The sequence below is a fragment of the Drosophila mauritiana genome, chromosome 3L (assembly GCF_004382145.1).
Source record: "Drosophila mauritiana strain mau12 chromosome 3L, ASM438214v1, whole genome shotgun sequence".
In the NCBI taxonomy this organism is placed as follows: Eukaryota; Metazoa; Arthropoda; class Insecta; order Diptera; family Drosophilidae; genus Drosophila; species Drosophila mauritiana.
In genome coordinates, this window is record NC_046669.1 from 1,046,312 (window position 1) to 1,072,578 (window position 26,267).

General features: G+C 46.5%; 1 protein-coding gene and 1 long non-coding RNA gene across 6 annotated transcripts in view; one reads left to right on the forward strand and one right to left on the reverse strand.

The window, feature by feature from the left end:
• LOC117140005 overlaps positions 1–425 on the forward strand; it is a 40,889-nt gene extending 40,464 nt beyond the window's left edge. The window contains exon 3 of the long non-coding RNA XR_004459391.1: positions 320–425. This is a non-coding gene — a long non-coding RNA (uncharacterized LOC117140005). The remainder of the gene's footprint in view (positions 1–319) is intronic.
• LOC117140004 (protein bric-a-brac 1) overlaps positions 1–12,052 on the reverse strand; it is a 55,282-nt gene extending 43,230 nt beyond the window's left edge. For all 5 annotated transcript variants that reach the window (XM_033302718.1, XM_033302716.1, XM_033302717.1 and 2 more), the window contains exon 1: positions 10,504–12,052. In XM_033302718.1, coding sequence (XP_033158609.1) covers positions 10,504–12,036 — 1,533 coding nt within the window. In that variant the 5' untranslated portion in view covers positions 12,037–12,052. The remainder of the gene's footprint in view (positions 1–10,503) is intronic.
• Positions 12,053–26,267: the final 14,215 nt, after the last annotated feature.

The following is a 26,267-nucleotide window of genomic DNA, read 5'->3' on the forward strand; positions in this document are numbered from 1 at the left end:
TAATAATTTCTGAATTCCTGCTCATTTTGATTGCCCCTAATAACTGAGTAGAGTTGCCGCCTCTGCTCTCCATTCCGTCGACTTTCTTGGGTTTCTTGCGCTTTCCTGGGGTCCAAGTCCCGGCCAATTTGTTTTGAGTGTGCGTGTCTCTGTCTCTAAGATCCCAGCTCGTTCTGGCTGCGCGTTATTATTGTTACAAATATTTTATTCCAATGCCATATATTTTATTCCGTCGCTCCCCGCGTTTCTCGCATCGGTTCTTTTATTTTATTGCATTGTTTATGCAGCCGAAAGTAAATTATGTTTTCTGTTTTTGCAGTCGCAGGGGCATCGAAGTTGAAGCTGAAGTTGCAAATGCAACCGAAGAAACCGGAGGCACTAGGCTGCAGAGAGTTAAATGCACTGGGGGAAAATATCCCCTACATCACGGGGTAAGTGATTTTAAGAGTTATTAGCTTGGAAGAGATACTGAACTTAACTGGATGGAGCTATCTTTGGATCATAACTAAGTCTAATATGTAAGCTATTACTATATGTACTATATATATCCTTAGCCCACTAACTGCAGTTGAGCTAAGTTTGGCCGACTTTTCTCGTGCAGGGTATTCGCAGGTCGTCCTTGGCCAGCTGCTCACTCCTTATGGCTTCTCAATATTTTTTGTTTGTTCGCTGTCATTTCAAAAGTTATTATGCCAGTTGTGGCGGCTGTTCTCTGTTTTCTGTTTTCAGTTTTCAGTTTTCTGTTGATTGTGGCCACCGGTACAGTTGGCCGAGTTATTGTTTCACCCCCTTTGGCCCCCGGCTCTTGATGAGTGTGTGTGTGTGAGTGTGTGCCACATTTTGAACAATTGCTTTGCATATTTTATTGCTAAATAATAAATGCCTATTAACTTAATTGGCAAATTAGGCAACAAACAGCGCAGAGGCGACTGCACTGGACTGCCACTGGAATTGCAGCCGAGCAGCGGGCTCTACATTTTAATTGAGTGAGCCCTGAGCAGGAGAAAACAGTCAGTCAGCGAAATGCCACCGGAAAAAAAAAGTAACGAGGACAGGTGGCAGGTGGAAAGGGGCAGGGGCAGGAGCAAAAAATGATTGTCCATTTGTTGCACGCCTTAAACTTTAATGAGGCGCCCATTACGCGCCGTTTGCATACGGCAACTGCGAAAAGTTTAGGAACGAAATCGATCGAATTGCACCCACTCGGAAGAGGGGCTTCCCCTTGGCCATATTTCCATTTCGATATTTCAATGTTTTTCGCCTCTCGGCCCATTCTTTTGGGAATGACGCGGCGGAAAGCGCGTGTCTGGCGGTGCCAAACAAGCAAACACAATTAAATGTTATGCAGATGCAATCTAAAATGTCATTATATCAAATTCATTAATCCCACCTCACCCCATCCGCTGCTCTCCTCTTCTTCTTCGCTGCCAACAACAAATGCCCCACAGCACACGACTCACAGATGCAGATACGTATGTATATAGATACAGATACTTAGGCCGGGCCCAAAGGCAGCGCCCCTGCAACATTGCAACTGCAACTGCAACATCGTCATCTGTCCCTGCACTCGATTTTTTTCTTACACAGAGAGAAAAGAAATGCACCCTTTAATACAAGCACAATTGATTGGCCTTTTTTTTAATAGAGAATGGTTAAAAATTAGAAATAGATTCAACGTGTTAGTAAAATACTTTCAAGAATGAACATTGCATTGTTAGCCAATATGGGTGACATGCCTTTTCCGTGTGCACTTTTCTTCTTTTGCTAAGCTGAGCACACAGAGCGCCTCGTGTTCATATGGTTTGGTTTTTAATAATTATTATTTTTTGCATAGAGAACTGAAGAGTGGCGAAGGAATGGGGCGAGCTAGCGATTAAAATCACTGCATGCACCGCTCGTGAATATTTTAACGTCAGTCAATCAAATGGCTTAAAAATGCTTTGTCATAGCCCCAAACCCCTTGGATACTTCAGCTGGAGCAAAGGGGCAGAGCTGCAGATTCAGATACAGATACAGGTACGGATATATGGCTATATGGGTGCGATATATGGGCATATGGATGTACAGGGATGTGTGTGTGGGACTGAGCTGAGCACACACACTTCACATTTCGCGTGTGCATGTAAATCGTCTTTGATTCGATTTCGTTTGATTTGATTAATCGTGCGACGTCACTGCCGTCTGATAATAATGAGATAGCAGCGGCGACTTGCACGCAATTAAGCCAAATTGTAGTCAGTTGTTGCAAGATGAAGAAATTCATTTGTCCGTACGTGTATGTATATATTTAAATGCAGTGCGATTGTTAGCTTTCCGGGCCAGGGTTCAATGCCCAACTTGAGTTTACAGCGCTTAAAATTATTGTTTATATTAATATAAATGGTTGTGGCAAAACCACACACACTCACACACACACACACGAGCGATGTGTGGGGAGCAGATATAAGCGTAATAATACAAAAAATTATTCCATTCATCGTCATAAACTTCAATTTTCGAAAATCATTTCCTTAGCAGCTGCGCATTAAAAAAAACACAGAAAGCAGAAAAATAAAGAACGCCAACAATAAAAATGAATAAAATGAATTAAGGCTGCGCACAGTGGGCATGATTTGCACAACTCGCCAGCAAATCGAGATATCGCAAATCAAACACACCCCACCTGCCCAAAGTCATTTGTTCGCGGGCAAGCTGCTGCTGATTGATGTCCGATGTCCAAGCAAAGCGCAAGTTGGGCAAATATGTCGGAGCTGCTAGTCGGGGAATGGGGGCAAACAAATGTTGTCACTAGTGGACACCAGCTTTGGAGGTCGGAGAGGAGTAGTCAGGTGTGGGGAAGTTGGGGAAGAACCCACCGACTTTCATCACGCTTCTAAGTCGAAGTATCTACAGAAGAAACACTGCTATTGTATCTACAAGATAACTCTTGTACTAAGCTGACTGTTTGAAAAGTAAGGGGTATGTGATAGTCGGAACATATGCAGATAGTTTTTTTATTTTATCTCCACTTTTCGTCTCGTCAAGCCCACTGTGGCCAGCTTGCTCAGTTTTTGCCCTTTGCACATCGTTAAGGAATATTATAAATTACTACAGCAACAACAGCGACCGCAACAGCAGCTACAATGCCAAGAACAACGGCAACCAAGTCGAGTTCCTTGAAATATTTATTTTATATTACGCTCTGCGTTTTCGTTATATTTTTATTTTTATTTTTATTCCCCTTTTCTCTCCCTCACTCCTCACTACTTCACTTAACTTTCGTGGGCCGAAGGGGCGCGGTCTAAATTAAAGAATATTTCTTTGCCGTCGTCTTGAGTTCTCGCTGCCGCTTACCATTTTTTATTTTATTCACATCTTTTTTGTTATTTTATTTATTATATGTATTTGCCGTGGCTGCAGCCCCGTCTTCGCTTAAAGTGCGGTTCCTTGTCCCTCTCCATATATATTCATTATTATGGCCGTGCCGGCGACGCTGCTACACATAACTTCAACTTTGTATCCGTATCTGGGTATCTTCGTATCTTTGTATCTTTGTATCTGCGCCGTGGCGAGTGTGTGCGCGGCGTGTATTTAAGGCAAAGAATGATGCGAAGACGATAAAATATAATTTCGGCTTTATATTTTATTTTAATGATGAAAAATGTTGAAACTTTATTACGAACTCATAAAAAATTTAAACGTAGGTACACACGCACACACAAAAGCGGCGAGCGGGGTTGAGGTTATAACTTCTTCTCGGTTTCTTCGACGTCGTCTTCTCACTGCTTCTCAGGGCTTCCCTGCCCTCATAAATAACAAACCCAAATGCTCTGCGAACACTGTTAAATGATATAAAAATCCGAAGCGCATTTACTTTTATTGCACAATGCAGCCGTGGATTTCGGGTTTTGTGGCAGGCGCATAAAGTATCTGTATCTCGGCGATACAGCTGTAATTAAAGAAAGCGCACTAGGTGTGAAAATACATGTCATAAGATACAAATGTATCTAATTGAATGAAAGCGACGTAGCGAGCGATTTGCTCATAGCACGCAGCCGCAACTCACTTCCCCCATCCCCCATTAACCCCCCTATCACCACCCCAACCCCCACTGCCCCACCCCCCGCTGTTAGTAGAGCGTGCGAATGAATATGATTCGCATCTCGGTGTCCGCACTGCGTGAATGTGAATGTGAATGTGAATGTAAATGTGAGTGCGAGCGAAGCGTGCGGCCAACGCATCAAAGTCAAAGTCGACGGCGATGCAAGTTTTGATTTCCTCGATTTCGGTGGATTTCTATGGATAACAGAGTCCATCTGCTAGCTAACACTCTTTAAAAGACAATATATATGATTACCAACCTAGCAAGAATGTTCAATTTCTGTCTTGAATGACCCAAAGAGCTTTCTTTATTTTTAGGTCTCTCGAAATACTTATCAACGACAATTTTGGAAATTAATGCAATAATTTTTACGAGCTCCTCATATTTAATATAACCATAAATTGCTTATCTTGGTCGGCAGTAAACCATAATATACTGCGTCTTGTTCGATTTTAACATTTAGCGCAGCCTAATTGACTTTTCTCCAAGTCATTTTTCTTCATATTTTGTTTTATTGGGACACACAGTGATCTTATCAGGAAAATGATTTCTATACGTTTTGCTGTTTTTTTTTTTAGTTTTAATCGTGCTTTCTGTGCTATCAATAAACCGTGTTTTATGGCTATTGACTAGTTCTAACATTTACTTTATATTAAATGATATTTCTACAAGTCACTTTGATAAAAAATGCTTATCAATTTTATGACTAATGGAATTCTTATTGTTTAACGATGAAATTCGTTCATAGCTAAGAGTTTAATTAGTTCAACTAAATTTGGGATCTGTGGCGAGATTTATATATTTATATTTCCCTAGCAAGTATCTTAAACTTGTGCATCTGGGAGTGTATTCTAGTGTCGATTTCAGTCCTCTGTTTTTCGGCCTTTCTCAGCCGTTCTGGCGCTGTGTGTGCGAGCTTTCGAGTTGCGGCAGGTTATGGCCCGCCACAAGCACACTTTGGCACACACAACATGCTCGTACAACACCAAACTCACGGCGCGTCACTCATTCAGCCGCAGATACAAAACAGCAGACACAATGGCCAAAAGCGTCGACAACAGCTGTTTGAGTTTGGGTTCGAGCATGATGACGCCGAGTATGCCGATGACGAGTGCGACCGCAAGTATCTGAGTATCTGAGTATCTGAGTATCTGGGGGGTTGAGTACCCCGGTATCACAGTATCTGGATACTCGGAGTATCTTTCAGCCGCTTAAAGTGGGCTAATCGAGAAAGCCAACACCTGAAACTCCCCCGCTCCTCGTCTTTCACCTTCTCCAGGCTATTGAGCTCTTCAGCCAACATCTTGGGTTACCCAATTCGAATACAGAGCCCAGTATGCTATCTTATCGATGTACTGCTGCAATGACGGGTCAAAATTTGAAATTCAATCGATTTCTGATGACAATCACGTGCGTGCTCTATAAATAAATAAAAAAAAGAGAAAAAAGCCAGCCAACCGCGCAATTATTGTAAATAAATAAATGCAATTATAAAAATTGCCGCTGCAGCCGTTGACTCGGTCGTCTTTTAATAAATTACAAAACAAAAGCAAACAACAAAAAATATGTATCTGGCTCTGTCCGCTCGACTGCATTTTTAATTAATTTATTTTCGTTCGATATAAATTGCGAGGGGGCGGGGTGAAAAGGGGGGAGTGGAGAAGTGGCAGAGAGGCGGTCTTGCACAAAGACAAAAGCCAAGACAAACTTGTATCTTGCAGATACACATGATATTTCGCCTCCTTCAACGGCAACTGCTGATGAAGCCGATCTGCCATTTATTTATTTATTTAATACTTTTTTGTGTTGGCTGGCTGTGCGTTTGATTAATCGGCCGCTCATTGTAAATATTTGTCTTTAGTTTGTTGCCCGGGAACTCGAGTTTACACCCCTCTCCGCCCCTCGCCCAACCATCAGAGGGGCATGCCTTTTAAGAACTCCTCGAGATTTGCCCTTTGTGTTCGCTGAAAGAGCTGGGTGCGGCCCGCTTCTTTTTACACATATATTTAAAATGCAAAAAGGAAGAATGGCAGCGGGATTACGACATTCACACCCGGGCGGGATCTAATCCGGGCTCATCAATAATTGATTGAGGGCCTGCATTTCCATTATGGCTTATAGGAAGTGGAGCCTTGCATGCCCCTCATCAATTAGAGGCGATCTCCTGCTCTCGCTAATTCGATGGACTCCTCCATCACTCATGCACTTACAACTCCCCCAACCATTCTTTCTTTTCCCCTTTGCATGCAGGTCCTTTTCGCTGATTCGCAGTGCAAGGACACTGGAATAAAGTATGTGATATATGAAGATATTCCTAATGCCAGATTGTATTCCACATTGCACCTCTTTCAAACCGAAGTTTCTGCTGTCGGTGTGCGTTGTTTTGCTTTACGACACGCTGCCTCAGAGGGGGGCATTTGGGGTTATTTATCAGCATAAATTATTTATGCCGCATTACGGGCATAAAAATAAATAAAATAAATGAAGCCGGTCAACTAAATCCGATTAGAAAAGGCCCAAGAGGAGGCCGGCTACAAGATACTCAGATACTTGGATACACAGGCAGCCAGTCCATAGATACAAATTTATTTTTATAGATTAATCAACGAATTACTTGTGCAGCTGTTGCCGCAATCCCATTTCCCATTTTCATTTCCACATCGTATACGATTTATTTGGCTTAGCCATAAAAATGAAAATTTTCCGCCAAGTATTTGAAAATATAAACATTAAAATCGCTCTGTTATGGCCTTTTCGTATTTAATTAAATGTTTATGCCAAGCATTTAAACTAAATCGACCACGGCCGAATATGAATCCGAATCCGAATCCGAATTTGTATCTGTATGTCTGCTTTGCATCTTTATGTGTAAGAAGCTGTAAAAACTACTTGGGGAGTACTTGAATGGCCGCAGTTGTGTATTCTCCATGTGGGGATCGTTTGGGGATCGGTGCGCATATATAAAATATGACTGAATAATATAAAACAGAAGGCGATACATCAAAGCGGATTATACAATTTATTTTTGCTTTTATTTCTCGGCTGGGGATTCGTATCTTTTGTATTCTTTGGCTTTCGGGTTGTTTGGCTGCGTCGTTCGTATATATATTTCTTCATTTTTATTTTATTTATTTACTTTCCCGAAGATGTTGTATACAAAAGAAAATACAAAATGTTCGGCATGCGATAGATGCAACAGATGCAGCTGGCGATGAAGGTGGAAACAATGAGATCCAAACACGCTGGGCCACGTAATAAATTGTATTACTTGTATTATTTTATATAATGCAACCCCGAAGTTAGCAGCGGGGATCAGAATCCGAGGAACACAAATGTATCTCGCAGATACTGCGCTGCACTGCGGAAGCTGTGAGGTCTTCTCCGCTCGAAAGAGTGACGAGTGTAATGACTTTTGTCGATTGGGTTAAGTGGCTTGTTGGCTTCCTTCTCGAGCTGCGAGATTCCTTTTTCGAGCTGTGCATCTTTTTCCATTTTTATGCACGCCACTCGCTCCTCTTTCCCGATTCCCCACCTTTTCCCCGGGTTTGGTTCAAGTAGCTCGAATGTGGCACGTTTAGCATTCCCCCTCCCCTTTGGTAATTTGTCTGCATCGTTTTTTCTGGCAGCCGGGCTGCAGTTTTTGCCTGCTGGAAAAGGTAGCGACACACGCTAATCATGAGTGTGAGATTCTCTCAGACTCTGTCCCTCTTTCTCCCTTTCTCTGCGGATTCCCTGCATCTTCTCCCTGCGGTTTGGCCCTCATCTGCGGACTAATTGAGTGGGAAAGTGGCGAGGAAATCGAAAGGAAAGGCTGCGGGATGCGGCATTGATTACAATCAGTAGAGGAATATATCTCAATTGTTCTCTGCAGTTGGAAAACGGTCAAGCCGGCCTTCAACGGTTTATAAGATGTTGATTGAATTTCAAGAATAATACGAATAATAATCCCAATCTACATAGTTGATTTTCATAAAATCATTCAGTAGAAAAACAAGAGTATTCCCCTTTAGATGTTTCCATCCGTCTTATTGGGCCTAATAAAAACTTCCTCTGCGCCCACGATCTGCAAAAAGTTCAGTGAACTGATCGAGAAGCTGGAGAGGAAACCAATAATAATATACAACCTCTAATGATGCTCACTCGCATACACAATCTAAATGCGCTGGCAATAAAATATGAAAAACCGAAGAACAAAAAATGCGTAAAGGAGAAAAAATGATTTTTAACAAAGGCGAAGGCAGACAAATAAAAGTGCAATTAATCACCAGAAACCAAGGGGCCCAGACATCCAGAACTGAGACCCCTGGACCACGACGACTGACACTTATCGGCTTTATCTGCTTATGGCGGGGAGCGGAGGAGGAGTAAGTCGAGGTGCATCCACACAAACATATAAATATAAATGGAAGGAATTATAAATATTAAAGAAGCTGGTGAATCGCTGGCCGAGGATGCAGCCCATCAATATTTGACTTTTACACGTGGAAAAGTGAATTCGTATATCGATATGAACTTGCATATTTCCATGTGCGCTTAATAATGGAGTTAAAATTTCAAGACTCAATCTTCAGTGGATCGGCAGAATTTATTACTAATTTTATATACAGAAATTTCAAAGGTTTGCACATTTTTTTCGGGTGCATCTGTGGCGTTGCCTTGCTGCGATAGCCGCGAAGCAACGAAAAATGCATCAGTTTTTAATAATAAATGAAATGTGTGAATAAACGTTGGGAAATATATGTATGACGGTGATGGGGAAATGGGGAGAACAATCGGAAAGGCAAACAGCGGGAAAGCATAAACACGGCCGGCAACACTAATACCCAGGCAAACAAACAAAGATGCAGATACAGATGCCGCGGCGGATTCAGATTCAGATGCAGATGCAGATGCAGATGCATTTTCCAAAGAATTTCTAAGCACATAAAAAGCAAAGCAAACGGTCAGTTGGGAAAATATTTAAAAAAGCATAAAAACAAAATATTTATTGAAAAGAGACGCTAACGAGCCAACGCCGCGGCGATCAGAGGCAAACGGACCGAAAGACAGACGGCTTCAAAAATTGAGCACATGAGCAGGCTAATGCACATGCACATGAGTGCATAGCTGGCTATTTGATTAATGCACTCGAAAGCGACAATAAACACGGAACACGGAACATGGAACATGGCCAAGAACCGGCCAGAAAGGAGTCGTCGTACTGGGACCTCTTCTGCGCCCAGACAAACAAATAGCGCATTCCGATTGATCCCGGACCGGGCAACTCCTCATCGGATGCATGTGACTCTGGATTCTGAATGGAGCCCCATCGCCAGAGATCTGGGCTCTTGAGTGAACGTCGTCGACGTCTATTGGATAAATAAATACAAATTTTTATTAAAGTGCGAATTCTGCGGTGAGCTCGGTGCTAATGCAGTCGCAGTCCAACTCGAACCGGTCGCTAAGCTAAGCTGACAAAAATACGGGCTTACTTAACAGTCGTAAATATTCAGATACAATGTTTTAAGGCAACTTATTGAAATATAACTATGGAGCAAAGCCACATTTGACCTATAGATATCTTCATATATTGCAAGCGCATCTTAAGATCATTAAATAATTTTTTAAAATTTTTAATGATTCAAGATTCAATCTCAGGAAGAGAAATTTACATTAAAATCCAAATACTGAATCTATCTATTCTAGCCCCAGATATTTCCTGTGCAAACCCATTCCGTTGTTGCCCTAATTGAAGCACACTTAGGGAACCACAACAAGTCACAAAATGCTCCATAGATCGAAATCAACCGCAGGCCGCAGGAATTTCAATCACCTCTTGGTCACCGAAGCGTTCCGGTGACTGCTCCCCGAGAACCCAAGAATCGGGGGATCTGACCTGACAAGGGGTAAATATGTGGAGCAAATCTCCGCGGGAAGAAAGAGCGGCCGAGGAGAGCAAACAATGGTCGTGGAACGTGGAGCACGTGAATGCTGTCAATCATTCCGGGCAATGGCCACTCTGGCGGTGGGGTGGGGAGTTCCGCAGAGCGCTGGGACCGGAGCTCCGCATTCCGCGCTGTGACGTCACGACACGAGGCGAAATGCCGCCGGCAGAATTCGCAGCCGAAGATTGAAGATCGCCGAAAGGCGCGCGAATCGTGAATCAAAACAAACCGAGGCAAAAGATCGGATAATGAATGGGAGAGAGATATAGACGGAAGCAGCGCTGCGACAGAGCAGTGGCAGCGCTGCAGCAGCAGAAGAGCGCTCCACCGCGCGCTCTCTCTCTCTTTGTAGAGTTGAAATTGCTGAATTGAAGAGTCTTCTCTTAACTGGCATATGTACTAACTTAGATAACGATTCACTAAAGGTATGATGAAATAGAAATATAGATAATTCCCCATTCGGAAAACGTGCAATTTAAGGGGCTTAGATTCACTCACCCTTTCTTCCTCTCGGATCATCTCGGCGATCCCTGGCTTGATCTCCAAGTCATCGGCGAGCGAGGATCCCCCGCCTGAACCCACTCCGCCTGCACCTCCTCCTCCAACTCCCCCACCGCCAACTCCACCACCGCCATGGTGGTGCGGCGGTGGAGGCGGTAGGCGTGGCTCGGCGGACGGACCAGGTCCCAGGCCACTCAGTTCCATGGCAGCGGCCATGGCGGCTGCGGGTCCGAGGGAAAAACGGGAGTCTCCAGCGGGCGATGGCGGGTGGTGGGCTGATCCAGCGGTCTGGGAGGGATGTGGGGCGGGTGATGCGTGGTGGTGCGGATGCAGGGGCAGGGGCAAAGGAAGCTGACCCTGCTGCTGTGCCTGCTGCTGCTGGGGGCTCTGCGAGTGAGGTCTCGAGGATCGGGACAGAGGTCCTGGCGTGGCAGCCGGCGATGGCATGTCCAGGGCATGGATGGCGGTCTCCAAGCGCCTCGTGGCTCCCGCTGCGGAGCCACTGCTCAGTGGTGGTTTGGGTGGAGGTGTCATCAGCGAACAGTCCCTCTGTCTCTCCCTTTCCTTTTGCTCCAGCTCCATCCTTTCGGCGGCTATCAGGCTGCTCAGTGGACTGGGTGGTGCGGGTGGATTGAATATTGTGTCCGCCGAGGGCCACCGGCGCTTTCTCACATTCCTGCCCTGCTGCCGCTCCAGTGGGGAAAGCCTCAGCTCAGCGGGATCCCAGTCCGAAGTGCGTAGCTTCTTCTCGGGCTGCATGAAGGCCAGCAGCTCCTCGGCCTCCCGTTCCCTGTCGTGTTCAGTTCTGGAAGTTGAAGTACTCTCCTTGGGTGAGGAGGGCATTCTCTCCGACGAAGCGGCAGCCGCGGCTGCCGTAGCCGCCTCCATGTGGGTCACATCCGCCAGACCGCGAACTTTTAACATCTCAGCTATCCTGAGCAGAGGACCTATCTGGTCCTGGCTCACGTTGATCTCGCCGCGGTACATGAACTCCACAATGGCCTTGAGATCCGACCAGTTTACGTCCCGCATGATCACAATGGGATGCTGGCAGGGCGTCTCGGCCAGAAGCGTTTGGAAGTAGGGCGAGCAGGCGGACAGGACCATCTTGTGGGCCTTCATGGAGCGACCATCGCAGGCCAAGGTCACGTCCACGAAGCACTCGTTCTGGAGCAGCTGGTCGAAGATGGTGGTCAGGTTCGTCTGATAGTTGTTCCAGCGCAGGCAGAATTGCTGGGAGCTGGAACTGGGCGAGGCCACCGAAGAACTCCTGCCCTGTGGCGAACTCACTGGCGAAGATCCTCCCCCTCCGGCTCCAGCATGACCTTGACTCTCCTTGTCCTCGTCCTTGGCTCCGCCAGTGGGTGAAGTACGATCCTCGCTTTTGATGCGCTTCTCCTCCTGCTGAGTGGGCGAGCTCCTGTTACTCTTGGGCGAATCGGCGCCCGATCCCGTCCCTTTGCGCCTCTGGGCCACTGGTCCCTGTTCGGGCGCCACGCCGACATTCGTCTCCGCCTGCGCCGACGCCATTTTGTCTGCAGCTGATCGTTGATCGTTGATCACCGGCGATCGTAAACGTTACGCGATCGTTATTCGTTACGCGACTCGCTCTTCACATAGCGTTTAAGAAGGCATTCAAAAGTATCCGCGACAATTACGACGCTCAACTGAGAGTGGGCATGTACATGTGCGTATCTGTGTGCGTGCCTGTCTCTGTGTGTGTGTGTGTCTGGGCGTGTGTGTATGGGTGTTTAACGTATTCGTTACGTTACGCGCACTACGTGGCCATTTGGCAATTAGCCCGCCTCGTTCTTTCAGTTCGATTCGGTTCTCGTCGTCGTGTCCAGTGTTCAGTGTGTGCTTTCAGTTCCGTTTCTGTTTCGGTTTCAGTGTTCTATGGCTGTATTGGCCAACAAACAGGGCCAAAAGTCTTCTCAGCACGAGCGTCTGAATTAGACTGAAATCGTTTTGCACATTTTGATACGGAAAAACTCAAAACAAACTTAACACACGACGACGACGATGGCCCACGACGACGTGGATGTGGATGTGCGGCTGTGGATGTGGCTGTGGCTGTGCCTGTGGAAAGCTGAGGACCGTCGAGGGGCAGGCAACGTTGATGTTGCAGCAACGGCAACGGCAACGGCAACAGCAGAAGCGGCAGCAACAGCAACATCAGCAGCAACTGCTACTGCTACTGCTTTGTAGTTGTTGCTCTCAGGCTGCGACTGAGTTCGCGACGAAGTTGCGAATAGTTCGCGAACTGCTCTGCCGGCGCTGCGAAAGGAAAATGCGACGGAGGCAGCGCGGCTTGGCTGAGAACCGACGGCAGAGACAACGACCGAAGCAGCGGCGAGCCCGTTGAAAATGGCTGAAAACGGCGAGCTGTAGGCGCCAAAAAACGCCGGCTAACGGCACCGCATTCCTTTGCTCCTGCGCTGCGTTTTGGCTCTCCTCGAGCTCAACATCGGAATCGGCTTCGCTCGTCCTTCGTCCTTCGTCCTCCATCGGCCTGCTCGACGCACTCGAACTCGTCCTCGTTCTCGGCCTCTCGCCGTTGCAACCCCCAAAATTTTGGCGCTTGCCGCCGCACAACTACCGTTGCGTAAAAAGGATGCGTCGCTGCAAGTGGCAAGTGTGCGTGCGTGAGGAAACGGAAGTTGCCCCGAAAATGCAGCGGAGAGCGACGGCGATTGCGATTGCGATTGTGAGTGCGAGTGCGGATTCGAGCTTAGGCCTAATATTTTTCGGAGGTGCTGGGCAGGAGAGGGTGTGGACGAGCCCCACCGACCACTACCCCTGGCTCAAAACAGAGGAACACATCTAGGGGGTCCTCAGGAATTGGGAATGCGGCGAAAATATGGCTGAGTTGGCCGATTATTTAGGTGCTAATTGATGGTATATACTTATATGTTATGGATGTTATTTTCTAAGATAAAATTAAATATTCAAATTAAAATTAAAAGTTTGGATTTTGAATGGCTTAGTATGTTGCGAGAAGTGGAGAGTGGTGATCATTAGGTCTTTCGAAGCACATTCCTCTCTCTTTCTATTCTCCCCAAGCCATAACTCTTTCTCCCTCACGCATTCCTCATCCGACTGAGAAACAAAACTCGGCTGAAAGATGCTTCATTAATTAGTTCCGTTCGAGGGGTACCCACCTCAGCCCCCTCCCCCAACGAAAAACCAACACGAAAAACTCTCTTCGCAGTCGACGTCGCTGCCAGTCGTGCATTGTAAACAAATGCTTAGGCGAAATCAAGATGTGCGGCGAATTGGCTCTCTCTCTTTCGCGAGAGAGATGGCTGGTGCTTTTCGCCTAAGAGACGTTTCTCTTTCTTTCAGCTGCACCTGCAGTTTTCCACTAGTTTTTCTCGCTCTCTTCATGAGGAGGAGTTGGAGGGGGGCATTTGGGGGTGGTGAGCGGCCGAAGGGGCGGAGGGCGGGGCACTATCGTTTGAGACTGGTCAGCCTCGGTTTTGCGCCTCTGTGTGGGTGATGCCGTGTATGTGTTTATGATTATTTTTGTTATTGCCTTGCGCATTTATAATATGCGAAACATAAAATAAAAAACACAAATCTAGCAAAAATAATAAATTCTCGCAAGTGCGAGCGGGACGAAGCTACATATCAAGGTGAGTGAGCGAGAAGAGGCGAGAGGGGTCCACTACAGCCAGTCATAAATTATGCATAATTTTTTCGTGACTGGCAAATGGCGGCTGCTTTTCAGTTTGGTTACATTATAATAAACATCGGCCATGAATCGAATCGCGAATCGCGAAAAAGGGGCACAAATACGCGATCGTCAGGTATCCATCGATCGGATTATTCAGTATTCACCTGGCATCTGTGAATGAGTCTTTTAATGCCTTCATTCACTCATATCCGGTGATTTAATGACGCTAAGTGATACTTTTGCCTACTAATGGCCAGCCCTTGAAATAGTTTTGGACTTTGTATCTCTACTATTTAATGAGTGTGTGCTATTAATTCATAAGTTATTCAGGCTTATATTATTGAGTATTTTTTTTTTGAATGAAATGTTTTTAGGTAATCCATTGGGTTTAATAAATTTGATTAAAATATTAATAAAACCTTTTTAAATTCTATTATACTACTTATGTACAGATGTGGTAATGATTGCACCACTTATGACCCTTTGCTGATAGTTCTGCCTATTTTCCCCCAAAACCATATGCAATTAGATAACACTGTGTTTATAGCAACCAATGAATTGCAGCCAACGGAATTTGGATCAAACGCAGGAACACGAAAATGCATCACGCATTCTCTAAGTTGTTTGCTGTTGTGTTGCCCGCCATAAAGTGGAAAAGGGGGGAGGAGGACGGGCGCTGGGAAATGGAAAATTGGGAAATGGCTGCTAGGCTCGCGACTGCAGAACGCGTTTATACGAAAATTTATGTATTTAACTGGTGACGACGACGCTGACGAGCAAAACGATGACGCGGACGTGAAAGGACATCGGAGCTGTGGAGATGTGGACGCCGGTTCGTGGGATGGAATCCACTGGATGCTGATGTCCAAAAAAGCGACGAAAGCCTCTGCGAAAGGCCAAAAGTGGGTGGGCCGGTGGCTCCGTGGGGTGGAGTGTGTGTGCGGGGAAAGATGACAACATTTGAGCCAAACAGACAAAGTTGCGGAGGGGGTGAGAGGTCGCCGTCTGACCCACACACATGAGTGAACGAACAAGCAAACAAACAAATAAAACGGTTGCCATGAGTGTGAATGCACTGGCAGAAAATCTAGGCTTTTTGGCTGTCGAAATTCATAAACTTACAATGCAGTAACTGACTTAATCGATCTAAGCTGCACGATAATGCAATTTATAGTCTTAGTATTATTATTTTAAAAAAGTTAGGAATTAATGTAATCAAAGAAGTAATGTGCTGAAAGATCTCTCTGTTTTTGTTCTCAGTGAGGAATGCTGCGACCATGGAGGTGACCAAACGTACACATAAGGGGTAAAATGGGTACTGGGGAGGGGATGGGGATGGGGATGGGGCATCGCCGGCGGGGAGATCAGCGGGAAAAAATGTTGCATATTAAAACGCCAAATAGAAGAGTGCAACAGCAACAGGAACAGCGACAACGGCGACGTTGCAGCTTAGAGAATGCAGAAAATGGGTGGCACAAGGGTTAGCCCTTTGCTGATTCTTCGTCCTCAGCTGCTGCTTCGCTGCTTTGCTGCTCCTGCCGCCGTTTTTACCTTCGACCATGTCTGAAAGTTGGCTTACACACAAAAGCGATGAGCGATGATGCCTCAAATATGCAAAAATGCCTAGCGCAATAAAACCCCCTTGAGGGCGTATGGGCAATGAAAAAGGGCTTAAAAAGGGAGTCACCATGCCAGGGTGGGGTGAGGGCTTAGAGTCGGTGGATGGGCGGCAGGAGTGGACGTGGAAGTCCGAGCTGCTGACCATCGGGGTTGCAACGAAACTTGGAACTTGGAAATGCAGGCGAGCTCCGAGAGTCGCGTTTCGTTGCGTTGCGTTGCTAACGATGCCGCTGGCTGTCTGATTGGGAAACGAATCGAGGAGGGGGCTCTGGATGCCGTGCCCCAGGATGGGGCAGATGGGGCACATGGGGCTGCCGGCCAGGATTGAGCAGTCGGGGATCAGGTAGAGGGGTGCATGCCACAGACACAAACAGATAGACAGCCGGCCGAGAATGAGAACGAGAACGAGACGGAGGACGCGCACGAGGATGTGCCAAAGGATGAGCACGAGGACGAGGACTAGTCCTACGCCTCATCTAGGAACAGATGCAGAGGGAGAAATGCTGCCATAGAACATAATCACAACTAATTAAGACCATAGGCGCCATCACTCCACACACACTGTAAATAAGCAAACTTCTAGGCATCTATTTATTGTGATAGTAGCAGCAGCTGCAGCAATTTCGCTCAGTGCACTCCCCTATTGGGCCCGCATTGATGGACAGTTAACGCGGCAAAACGAACGCGAAAACATGGTCAGAAGGGGGTGGTGGGTGGCTCGCCGAAGGGGGCTGCCCCTTTCAGCGGATGCTGCTGCTGCTGAAGCCAGCAGGCTTAGACGGCGCAACTGTACCGAGGATTGTTTGCAGGAGAATAGGACGAGGTCCTGGACTCCTGGGATCCCGGCTGCCGGTTCCTGGTGCCCGGCGCCCCACTGGCAAGATTTTCGCGTGCGTTGCAAGTTGCCAATGTCCAGTGTCCTGTGTCCTCTGCTGCCTGACCCCCGACACCCGACCTCCGACCCCGCCTGCTCCACCCATGTTGCATGTGTGTCCATCTGCTGCCTGTATTTGCCCGTGTTTGTGTGTGTGCGTTTGTGTTTTTGTAGATTTTGCGCGCTGCGCCATTTGATTGCATTGCGTCGTTTCCGCTTCCACTTGGCCATTGTCGCTCCTTTGGAAAATCCAGCCCACATCCCCGCGCCCCTTCATTTATATACAAATGAACGCCTCCGCTGCCACGCCCATTCCGCTCGTTCAAGTGCAGACGCAGGCAAATAATTTCTTTTTTTTTATTGTATTTGTCGGACGGTATCGACGACGTCTGTCGTTGCAAGTTGTTAGGCCATGTGGTCGAGGGGTGGCCATAGCTGCATCCTTCTGTCTTCTGGCGGGGATTAGCACATGTGCCCGTCCGGCAGTTGCACCTTAAATCGCCAGCCATTCGCTTTAAGTTCTCGCTGACATAATTTCCCCGAATCGGAATGATTACTGCTCCAAAGACAGGCCCACTGATTGAAGTCTCGCTCGAAGAATTGTCACAAGAAGCGCTCAAAAGACTGGCAGACTAATTAAAAGCCACGGCAGAAATATTAAAAACAAACAGGAAACCATTCGAGGTGGAAATCTTTGAGGCTGTGTTCATCTTCTGCGCAAAGGGGAGATTTCTTATAATTGCCAGCGGTGTTTGACAATGCACGATTATTATAAGAGGCAGAAAATTATAGAAGGGAATCTCCAGGTAATTGCCAGGGGATTTGTTTGAAGTCGGGGTGGCACGATTGCCAACTGAGTGATTTTCGTTTGTGGCATGGATTTGCACGAAGTATACGGAACCATGCAACATTGATAAGTATGGAAATATATAACAATTCGTAAAAAGCTTATAACTGAGCAATCATAGGGATCATCTTATTTTAGAACTTCAAAACCAACGAAGTAATTATTAATTGCGGTGTGACTTCTACAAGTTTTTGATAGCTGCTCAAGGGGTTTTTCAGGTAATCCCCGTGCCCAGAGCCGCTTTCCTTTGATTTCACACCTGTGTGGGCCGTCAACACCTGGGCAAAGCCAAAGCCACAGAGCGGCAAAAAAAAGAGGAAGCCCCTGCCCCCGAAAAAAGCACCTGCACTTCTGCATTCCCATGAATGAGGCATTGAAACTGAATGAGTTTGCTCGCGACGCACACACAAAATGCATGAATGAAAATTTTGCCGGTGCAACGGGGGGATGGGAAAAAAAGGCGCTGGGGTGTGGCAAGCTGGGGAGTGGCGCTGTGCGAATCTGACTACATGCAACGCGACTGTTCAATGGGCCACGCACGAAAACGCGACCCAAAAACGGGGGCCGTGCCCCCGAAAAATGTTGCTGTGTGTTGCAGGTTGCCAGTGACAGCGAAAAAAGCGATGCATCGCGGCCAGAAAGTGCAGCCGGAAAAAATGGAGCGGGATGATGTTGCTGATGATGATGACGCCGCCAATTTGGCTGTCCATTCGATTGTTCAGCATGCGGCACACGAGCCAAGGTCACAGCCAGCTGCCCAGCCCGCCCCCTTTTTTGCAGCCGCTGTTGCAGTGGGCTCAACAGTTGGCAGCCCATCGCGAAGTGGGTGCAAAAAACTGGCCAAAAAGTCCGCACCAGAAAGCCACCACTTCAACCCCTGCCATCCCGTTTCCACCCCTTTTCGCCCCTTTCACCCTTTTTGCGCCCCCTTTTCTGCTGCATTGCACTTTGATTGCACTGGCCGCGATTATCCTGCGCTGCATATCAATGTCCTGGCCATGTTGGTAAAAAAGCGTAAAAATCTGTGAAGGTCATTTCCATTCAGGCCTCGCTTTTGGCCCCCTTTTTCCCCATACCGCCTCCCCCCCTCTCCGTGCACACGAAATTTTTGCATTTTTTCCAAACCATTTTCCCCGGTTTCCGCGCTGTTCTGCTCGTTTTTTACGACAGAAGTGCATTCAACGCGATTATTAGGGATTTCAATCGACGCTGCACTCGCCCGTGCTTTCAACCCTGCCACGCCCCCTTGACTGACCCCCCTCCGCGCGACCCTGGCCACTTGTTTGCGGTGGCTGTTGCACTGGTTTTTTCCTCCACTTTCCACTTTTGCACGCGCCGATCCGATTTTTGCATGAATTTTTGCAGTAGGCTTCTCATCTCGCCCCCACCGATTTTGGGGCCATTTGAATTGTTGCACTTTTTATGCAGCGGCCTGTCGCCTTTTTTCGTTCTGTTGAAGTGTGAAAATGCAGCGGGGAAAAAATGATTTTTCAAGCAGGGTCAATATCGGAGGCTCCTGGCTTTTTGGCCCGTGCGTCGATGGCGATGGCGATGGCGATGTTGATGCATTCTTGTTGCACATGCATCCAGTGCGGCTGTCTGTCCATTGTTGCGGCATCAGGCCGAAAACCCAATTGACCGCAAATTTGTGGCTTACCTCATGGCTTTTTCAAACTGATTTTTATCGCAATGTTGTCAGAGGGGCGGGGCAGCAGTGGGCGGGGAAATGCAAATGGTTGCAGGACACATGGCCGATTGACACCGATTTCATTGTTTCGCCTTGATTGCCAATGCTTATTTAGGACATATTATCTTAGAGATGGATTTTTATAAGCAACATAGCTAGAAGGGAAGAAAGAAGAAAGACAGAATAATTGCATATCAATTTCATAACATTATGTTTGTTGGCCTTCTGAAGAGCTCCGGTAGTTATTAATATGAGAATTTAAAACAAATTTTAAGAACAAGTTATATTTAGTTACATAGAGAGTCCTTTGGATACGAGCCAAAGGACTAACATCTTTTGTTTGTCAGTTAGACAATTCACATAAACCTTATTGATTCCTATTGATTTTGTATATATGTTACGCATAGCTTCTAATGCTTTAGTTTGCCTGCCTAATACCTCAATTCTCCTAAAAAAAAGGACGATCAGCAACACGTTGGTCCTGGCCATTTAAGTGGTCGTTTTATGAATGAAAATCGGTGGCACGTGGAAACTATTAGCCATTGTATAGCTATTAAATGTCACAACAAAAGCCACCAACAGCAGCAGCAGCAGCAACAACAACAGGGGCAACACACCACTCACACACACACGCACAAACTCGTGTGTGAACACAAATTGTGTGTGAAAAAGTGCACACACATGGCCATCGACACGAACACGAGTGCAAAAAACACGCGTAAAAAGTGTTGCTGTCATGTTGCTGCTGCTGTTGTTGTTGCTGCTGCGGCTGCTGTTGCATGCAACAGTGCGTTTCGCTGCAGCAGCAACACATGCACACACACCGCACATGCACATGCACATGCAACTCACCCACAAACACAGCTCTTTATTTTATTTTTTGCAATTCACGCGAAATGCGTTTGAAAGCGAAAGTGTTGCTGGCACTCACACATGCGGATTGTTGGTGTTAACAGCATGTTGCACGTGTCAACATAAAGCTGCTGCAGGTGGACACGGCCCCTGCCACACCCCCCTTCCACCATTGCTCCCCATTCGCCCCATCATTGGACAAAAATCCGCGTGTAATTGATAGCGCATTTTGGCCAACTTTATCACTCACTCACTGTTTGTTGCCACTGCTGCACATTTTATTTGCATTGCAGTTAGTCAGTTTGCATTTCTTTTTTCGTGTGCGAGTTGCTGCAACAACACAACCGCAAATTTCAGGGGCGTAGCTCGGGGGAAGGGGGCAGCAGCCATTAATTAGTCCGCAGTTCAACTGTGCGCTGTTGGTGATTAAAGCAAACGTACTACATAAGACTGGCGTTGATCAGAGGTCGATTTGTGTGCATTTCGCTATCAAGTCGGAATGGATAAGCACTGGGTATAGGCAGTCAACTGAGGGTGACCACAGAAAACACTCAATTAGCAAGGGTATTTATCATATAAATAATTCATATGTACCTCGAAATATCTTCATATAACTTTGCGATCGTATTCCGTACAAATGTAAAACTTCAAGTGGCAAGTGAACTCATGAGAGATGCACCTGCACCCTTGCATCTGGTATCTAAATACAAGTGAAACATTCTGCTTAATTTTTCAGTACTCCTTTTTGTCGGAAGCCTAATCATAGATTTCACTGAGGCGCTTTCCGCATCAAGATCTTTTCCCTTGGATTAGCAGAAATCGATGCCCTTGGGGCGCCTTAAAGTAGCCTACGCAGGAACCATGGATTCAGACTGAGAAACAGGAGCAGAAGGCTGGAGCTGCTGCCTCCTTTGCCGTAACAATTTGTAGTTCCTTTCGGAAAATGTGACCAATTTCGATGCGCTGCCAATGGCTTTGTGAACACAGCCCAGATATCCCCGATGTCCCCCGATATATACATATAGAGAATGTTGGGTCCCCTCGAAGCCCGCTCCTTTGGAGGACAAGTGGCTGCAAGAGGAGATATCTGCAGGGAGACAAACACAGAACACAAACAGACGCCTCACACAGGCACACATGCAGCGATGTCCTTATGTCCTTTCCACTCTGTCACATGTCAGGCCCTTATACTAAATGCGTTTTTTGCTTAGTTTTATTGCCGCTTTCCACCTTTTTTATTCGGCCTCCCCTGCAGATGCGTCGGCGTAGGAAAATCGACAGGGAGCCGCTTTTTCGCTTTTCCCGGATCGCAAAAGGACAAACGGAAAATGCAGACAGCAACAGAGTCGCAGGCGGCGTTTCGAAGCCTGAGTGCAGTAAAAATCAAGCGAAAATCTATCTGCAAAAAAATGCGAATCAAAGGATGGGAAATCAAGAGGGCTGTGGACTTTCTTTTTCTATTGCTTGTCCCCGGCTTGTTTTTTGTCTATCGAGTTTCAAATTTCCCGACGTACAATGCGTCGTGGCTCCTGCTGAAGCTGAAGGCTTTGATAAAAAATTTTTTGGCAAATGTTTTCTGAAATCCTTCACTCCCACATCGCCATTGCAGCAGGAGCAGCATCAGCAGCGGCAGCCCCGTCGCATATAAATGGCATGTTTGGCACATGGAAGGGGTCGAAGGGGTCGCAGAAAAGGGGGAGGGGGCTGCCCACTGCGATTCAAACAAAATAATATGCAAAATGTTAAAAAATTAAAGCGGCAGGGTGGGGCGCCGCGTTTTAGAAGGGAGATTGGCACACAAGTTGTCCGGCGTAGAAATTCGCGCATTTTTAGTTGATTTTCTACATGTGCTGGCAAAAAAGTCCCCCTTTTCATGGGTGTCTGTTATCTGGCTGGAGGGGTGGAGGAGGGGGGTTGCTTTTGGGGGCTATGGCTTAGGGGGTGTGCATGCGTTTTTGTGTTTTGATTTTGTGTCGCCTTGCAAAAGGACAACGAGTCCACGTCCATTTGCTTGAGTCGCTCGTCAAAGGGCAGGGGCTCAAAAAAGGGGGGAGATGTAAAAGGGGACATGTACTCGGCTCGACATTAAAAATAAATCAAATAAAATTAACACAGCGGCGTTCGAATATACTATACATACGACAGCCACATAAATTATTATTTTTTCGCTGGCCAAAATAAAATGGGAGTATTAACGGTCCACATAAGGGTGAATATTTCAATTGAAGCGTGAGCTAAACATTTTTTCTTTACACGTAGACCGCATTTTATGCGTATTTTAGATGGATGTGAAAAAGTCCAGACCGAAAGTCAATACAACTATTTGCATGATACAACTTCTTTTGATCGCTTTCACTGATTAACAACTAAGAAAACCATGATTCCATTCAGTGTAAAAGTGAAATGTTAGCATCAATATTGAGTTTTTTCATTTACAAGGTCTCTTCGCCCGATTCCAATTCGAAAATCATGCTTCTCCCCGTTAAGTGCCATAAAATAATTGAATATACATCTGGCGACGGACACGACAAGAACAAAAGGCTATGCAGATGTCGGAGCCGTATATGAAAAAATAATAAAGTATAATAAACATCGGCGATTAAGTGAACGGCTGCAGAAAAGTCCAAATGTCCAAATCGAGACTTGCAACATATGAGGACAAAAAGCGCGGCCATAATATGCGAAATATTAACAATACTATAAATGCGGCCCGTTGGGGGTGGCGCAAGGGGATGTGGCGGTGGGGTGTGGGGCAGCCACAACAAATCATGCCCAAAACAATGGGCCACATTTTTAGTCGTTGCTGCTGCTGCTGCTGCAACAACTTATATCAAACAATTACACATATTTTGCATGCGGTAGCAGCTCGAAATTTGAACAATTGCCGTAGACGAAGACGAAGTCGAAGACCTGCCCCTTCTTCTGCTGATGCTGCGACGAGCAACAAGTTGCTGCTGCAATATGCTAAATCCGAGGCAACAATAAAAGCTGGTTAGCCACACACAATGCCACATCCTCGTCTTCGGATGCTGAAGAAGTTGTAGCCATCATTTGCGGCAACATCAGCAACAGCAGCAACAACAGCGACTGCTTTGCATGCATCGTTGGGCACGCCGACTGCTGCTGCTGCGGCTGCTGCTGCAGTTGCAACCTGGCACAGTAGCAGCCAAAATAGTTGTCTTTCGACTCTGCCGCATCGCCCACGAAGAAACACGACGCGTCTGCGGTGGCGTCGGAATCAGAATCGCCGACTGCGGTGCCTCTCCTCCGCGAAACGTGCACCACCGCCGACCTGCAACCAGGCATCCAGGCAGCAACCGCAACGGCGGTGGCAGCATCTCGCATCTCGTCCAGCGGCAACATGGAATCTTTTCGATTGCCCTATGTAATTGATCATACCCTTGAGAAGAGGGGATAGCTTAGGCAGGTCTAATTGGGCCATTAAGATGTACTTGTAACTAGAGATACATACTTGCAGATAAACTTATGGCACCTCACAAACTTAAAATGATTTAAAAACCATTTTAAAAACTTAAAAAAATACTTTAAAATCTTGATGCAATGCCACATATATGAGCTCCTTTTACTTTTGTTGACAACTGCATTTGAGGTAGTTAAGTTCCCACGGTAGCAGCGTGTTCGTTGCAAGTTTCTAGCCCACAAATTTATTACTGATATTTTTGTTGTATCTCTGCCTTCGCCCATAATGTCTTTTTTACGCGAACCGCCAGGGGCGCGGCGGGGGGCGGGGCAGTAAACGAAGTGAAACTAAACCTAAACTTCATATGTTTGGCTGGGCGCTGCTGCCTAGCATTTCTGCAGTAGCAATTGACTTTATTAGCAATTGTTAGAGTGCCGCCTGCGCCCCCGACTTTTTCCCCTTGGACAGGTTTAATAAATATGTTCGAGGAAATGATGTTTGGTAATTGTTCGCTTCGTTTCGTATCGTATCGTTTCGTTTTGGCCGAGAGTTGTTGGGCAAAGCAGGAAACGCCGCAGTGGACCCTTACTATCAATCGTGAGATCTCCGAGTTTGGTCCATGTTTGGTAAGTGTGTGTTTTAATATGCCGAAAAAGTCTTTCGGCCAGTTATGTAAACATTTGCATAACTCTGCAACTGCTTCCTTCGATATTAACTGCTGGGGAACAGGGCTCGGAGTTAGGCAGTTGCCAAAAGGTGGTGTACTGCGAATCGGATCGAATCGAATCGAATCGAAATGAATTCACGCATTTTGACAGCACAACGGGGCCTACGTGTCGTATGCGCAATGTGTCTGAGCCTTTTCCTTTGCCGTTGCCTTTGCCGTTGGCGCAGGTCAGTAAACCGCCAATAAAAACAACCGTTGCCAGTTGTCCAGGGTCCAGTATCCAGTCTCCTGGTCATCCTGCAGTCGCCTCTGCCAAAATGAAAATTGAACTCATATTTATTTAACTGGGGCCTGCAACTCGCAGTCGGCATGGCAACTGGTCTACTCCTGCCTGTCCGTTGCCACCTCCGAAAACTGGGGTCCTACGTCCAATTCATCAACCGAAGTCCCAGCTAGCCGGCTAGTAGTTGGCGTTCTGCATCCTACAATGGGGGAAATAAAGGGGGAATATTTCATTGGTTATATTTAAAATATGTAAAACGTTATTCACTTGTCCAGAAGACACACATCGAATAATTCAAAAACTATTAAAGCCATCGAAGTCAATAAAAGATTTTTAAATTAGCTTGTCATATTTCATATTTTCTCTCTGTGTGATTCCAGGATCCTGCCTAGTATCCTGATTCAGCCACTGGTCCTCCTGTGTGTACTCTTTTGTCTAGGAATTTTTGAGTTTTGAGTTTGCATACAAGATGAGTTTCTGTCCGAGAAGGGGGCTGGGTGGGTGCTCCGCCGGGGGGTGGGTGGCGCATAAGCCTAGGCTCCACGTCCACGCCCACTCTTCGACATGTGCGTGCCCCTCTGGGTGCCGTAATAAAATGTCATTCGTCATTTGGTTTTTGCGTTGTGCGTTGCCGGCTTCCCAATTTTCCTGCCACCCCACAGTTTTCCACTCCCCCACCCTCGCCCATCTGCAACGGGCTCTTTTGCTCCAGCAGCAACGACAACGACAACTAATCGCATTGTCTGCGCTTTTTGTATGCACCACGCAGGCAGAAACGAAAATCCATATATACTACTAACTACCCGCACCCAAAAGGACCACCCATGCCACCCACTTCGCCCACTCCACCCATCCTGGAATTTCTGCTCTCGTAGTCGCCACATTCGCCTGTCACATTTAACAATTCTATTAATTTGTTTTGTTCTACATAAAGCTCTCGGCTCCTGATTGCATTGCCCCAACTCCCCACTCGCCGTCTCTTTCTGTTCGACTGCTGCCCTCTCTTTCACCTGCTGAATAAGGCATGGATTGCCATGGCTATGCAGTTTTATTATGACAATTTTGATTTGATTTTGATTTCTTATGCAATTCTCTTCCACTGCGGCTTAGACCTCTTTATTTTGTGCGTAGCTCATATTTTTGTTTAGTTTCGGATTCGCATTCAGTATGCATAGACAAGGAGCCTTAACCCCTATTCCCGCTTGGGTTGTTTTGCTATTAGGGGGTTAACCCAGTCGTCGGCTGTTTCGGCCACATTCAAATTGAAGGATTGCCCATCCCTTGAAGCGCGGACATGGCCGAATGCTGGCCGAATGGCCAGATATTGTCTTCGTTTGGCTAACAAATGTCGAACGGCGGTTGGCATTTGCGAAATTCTACAAAACTAAAATATATCACTGGGGGACTGACCTCGCTCTCTACTGCCCTTCCCTTTATTCTCGCATCGCTCTGTATGCGTAATTTTGCTACACTGAGAGGTGAAACAGTAGCTTTATATAATTATTAAAAATTTAACTGAAAATCTTGTGATCTGCTATTGTTTTTCACGTATTTAGTTAGTAGCTAGTGCATTTTATTAAGGCACACTAGATGGACACATTTTCTCTCCGTGCATATGGGACATTGGCAAAAGGACTCTGGTTTCTGAAACGTAGACCGCTTCTAACTGAAAATAATGATAGGCGCAGGCAACATTTCTCCACGAGAGTGGGTGGCATCGGGGAGTGGAGGGGGCCTGTAGGCTGCATGTAATTGTCAATGCATATTTGGGGAGAGCTTCGTGGAGGAGCGGGGAGCGGCGGTGGTGGGGATTGTTTGCCTGCGTTTGGTTGCA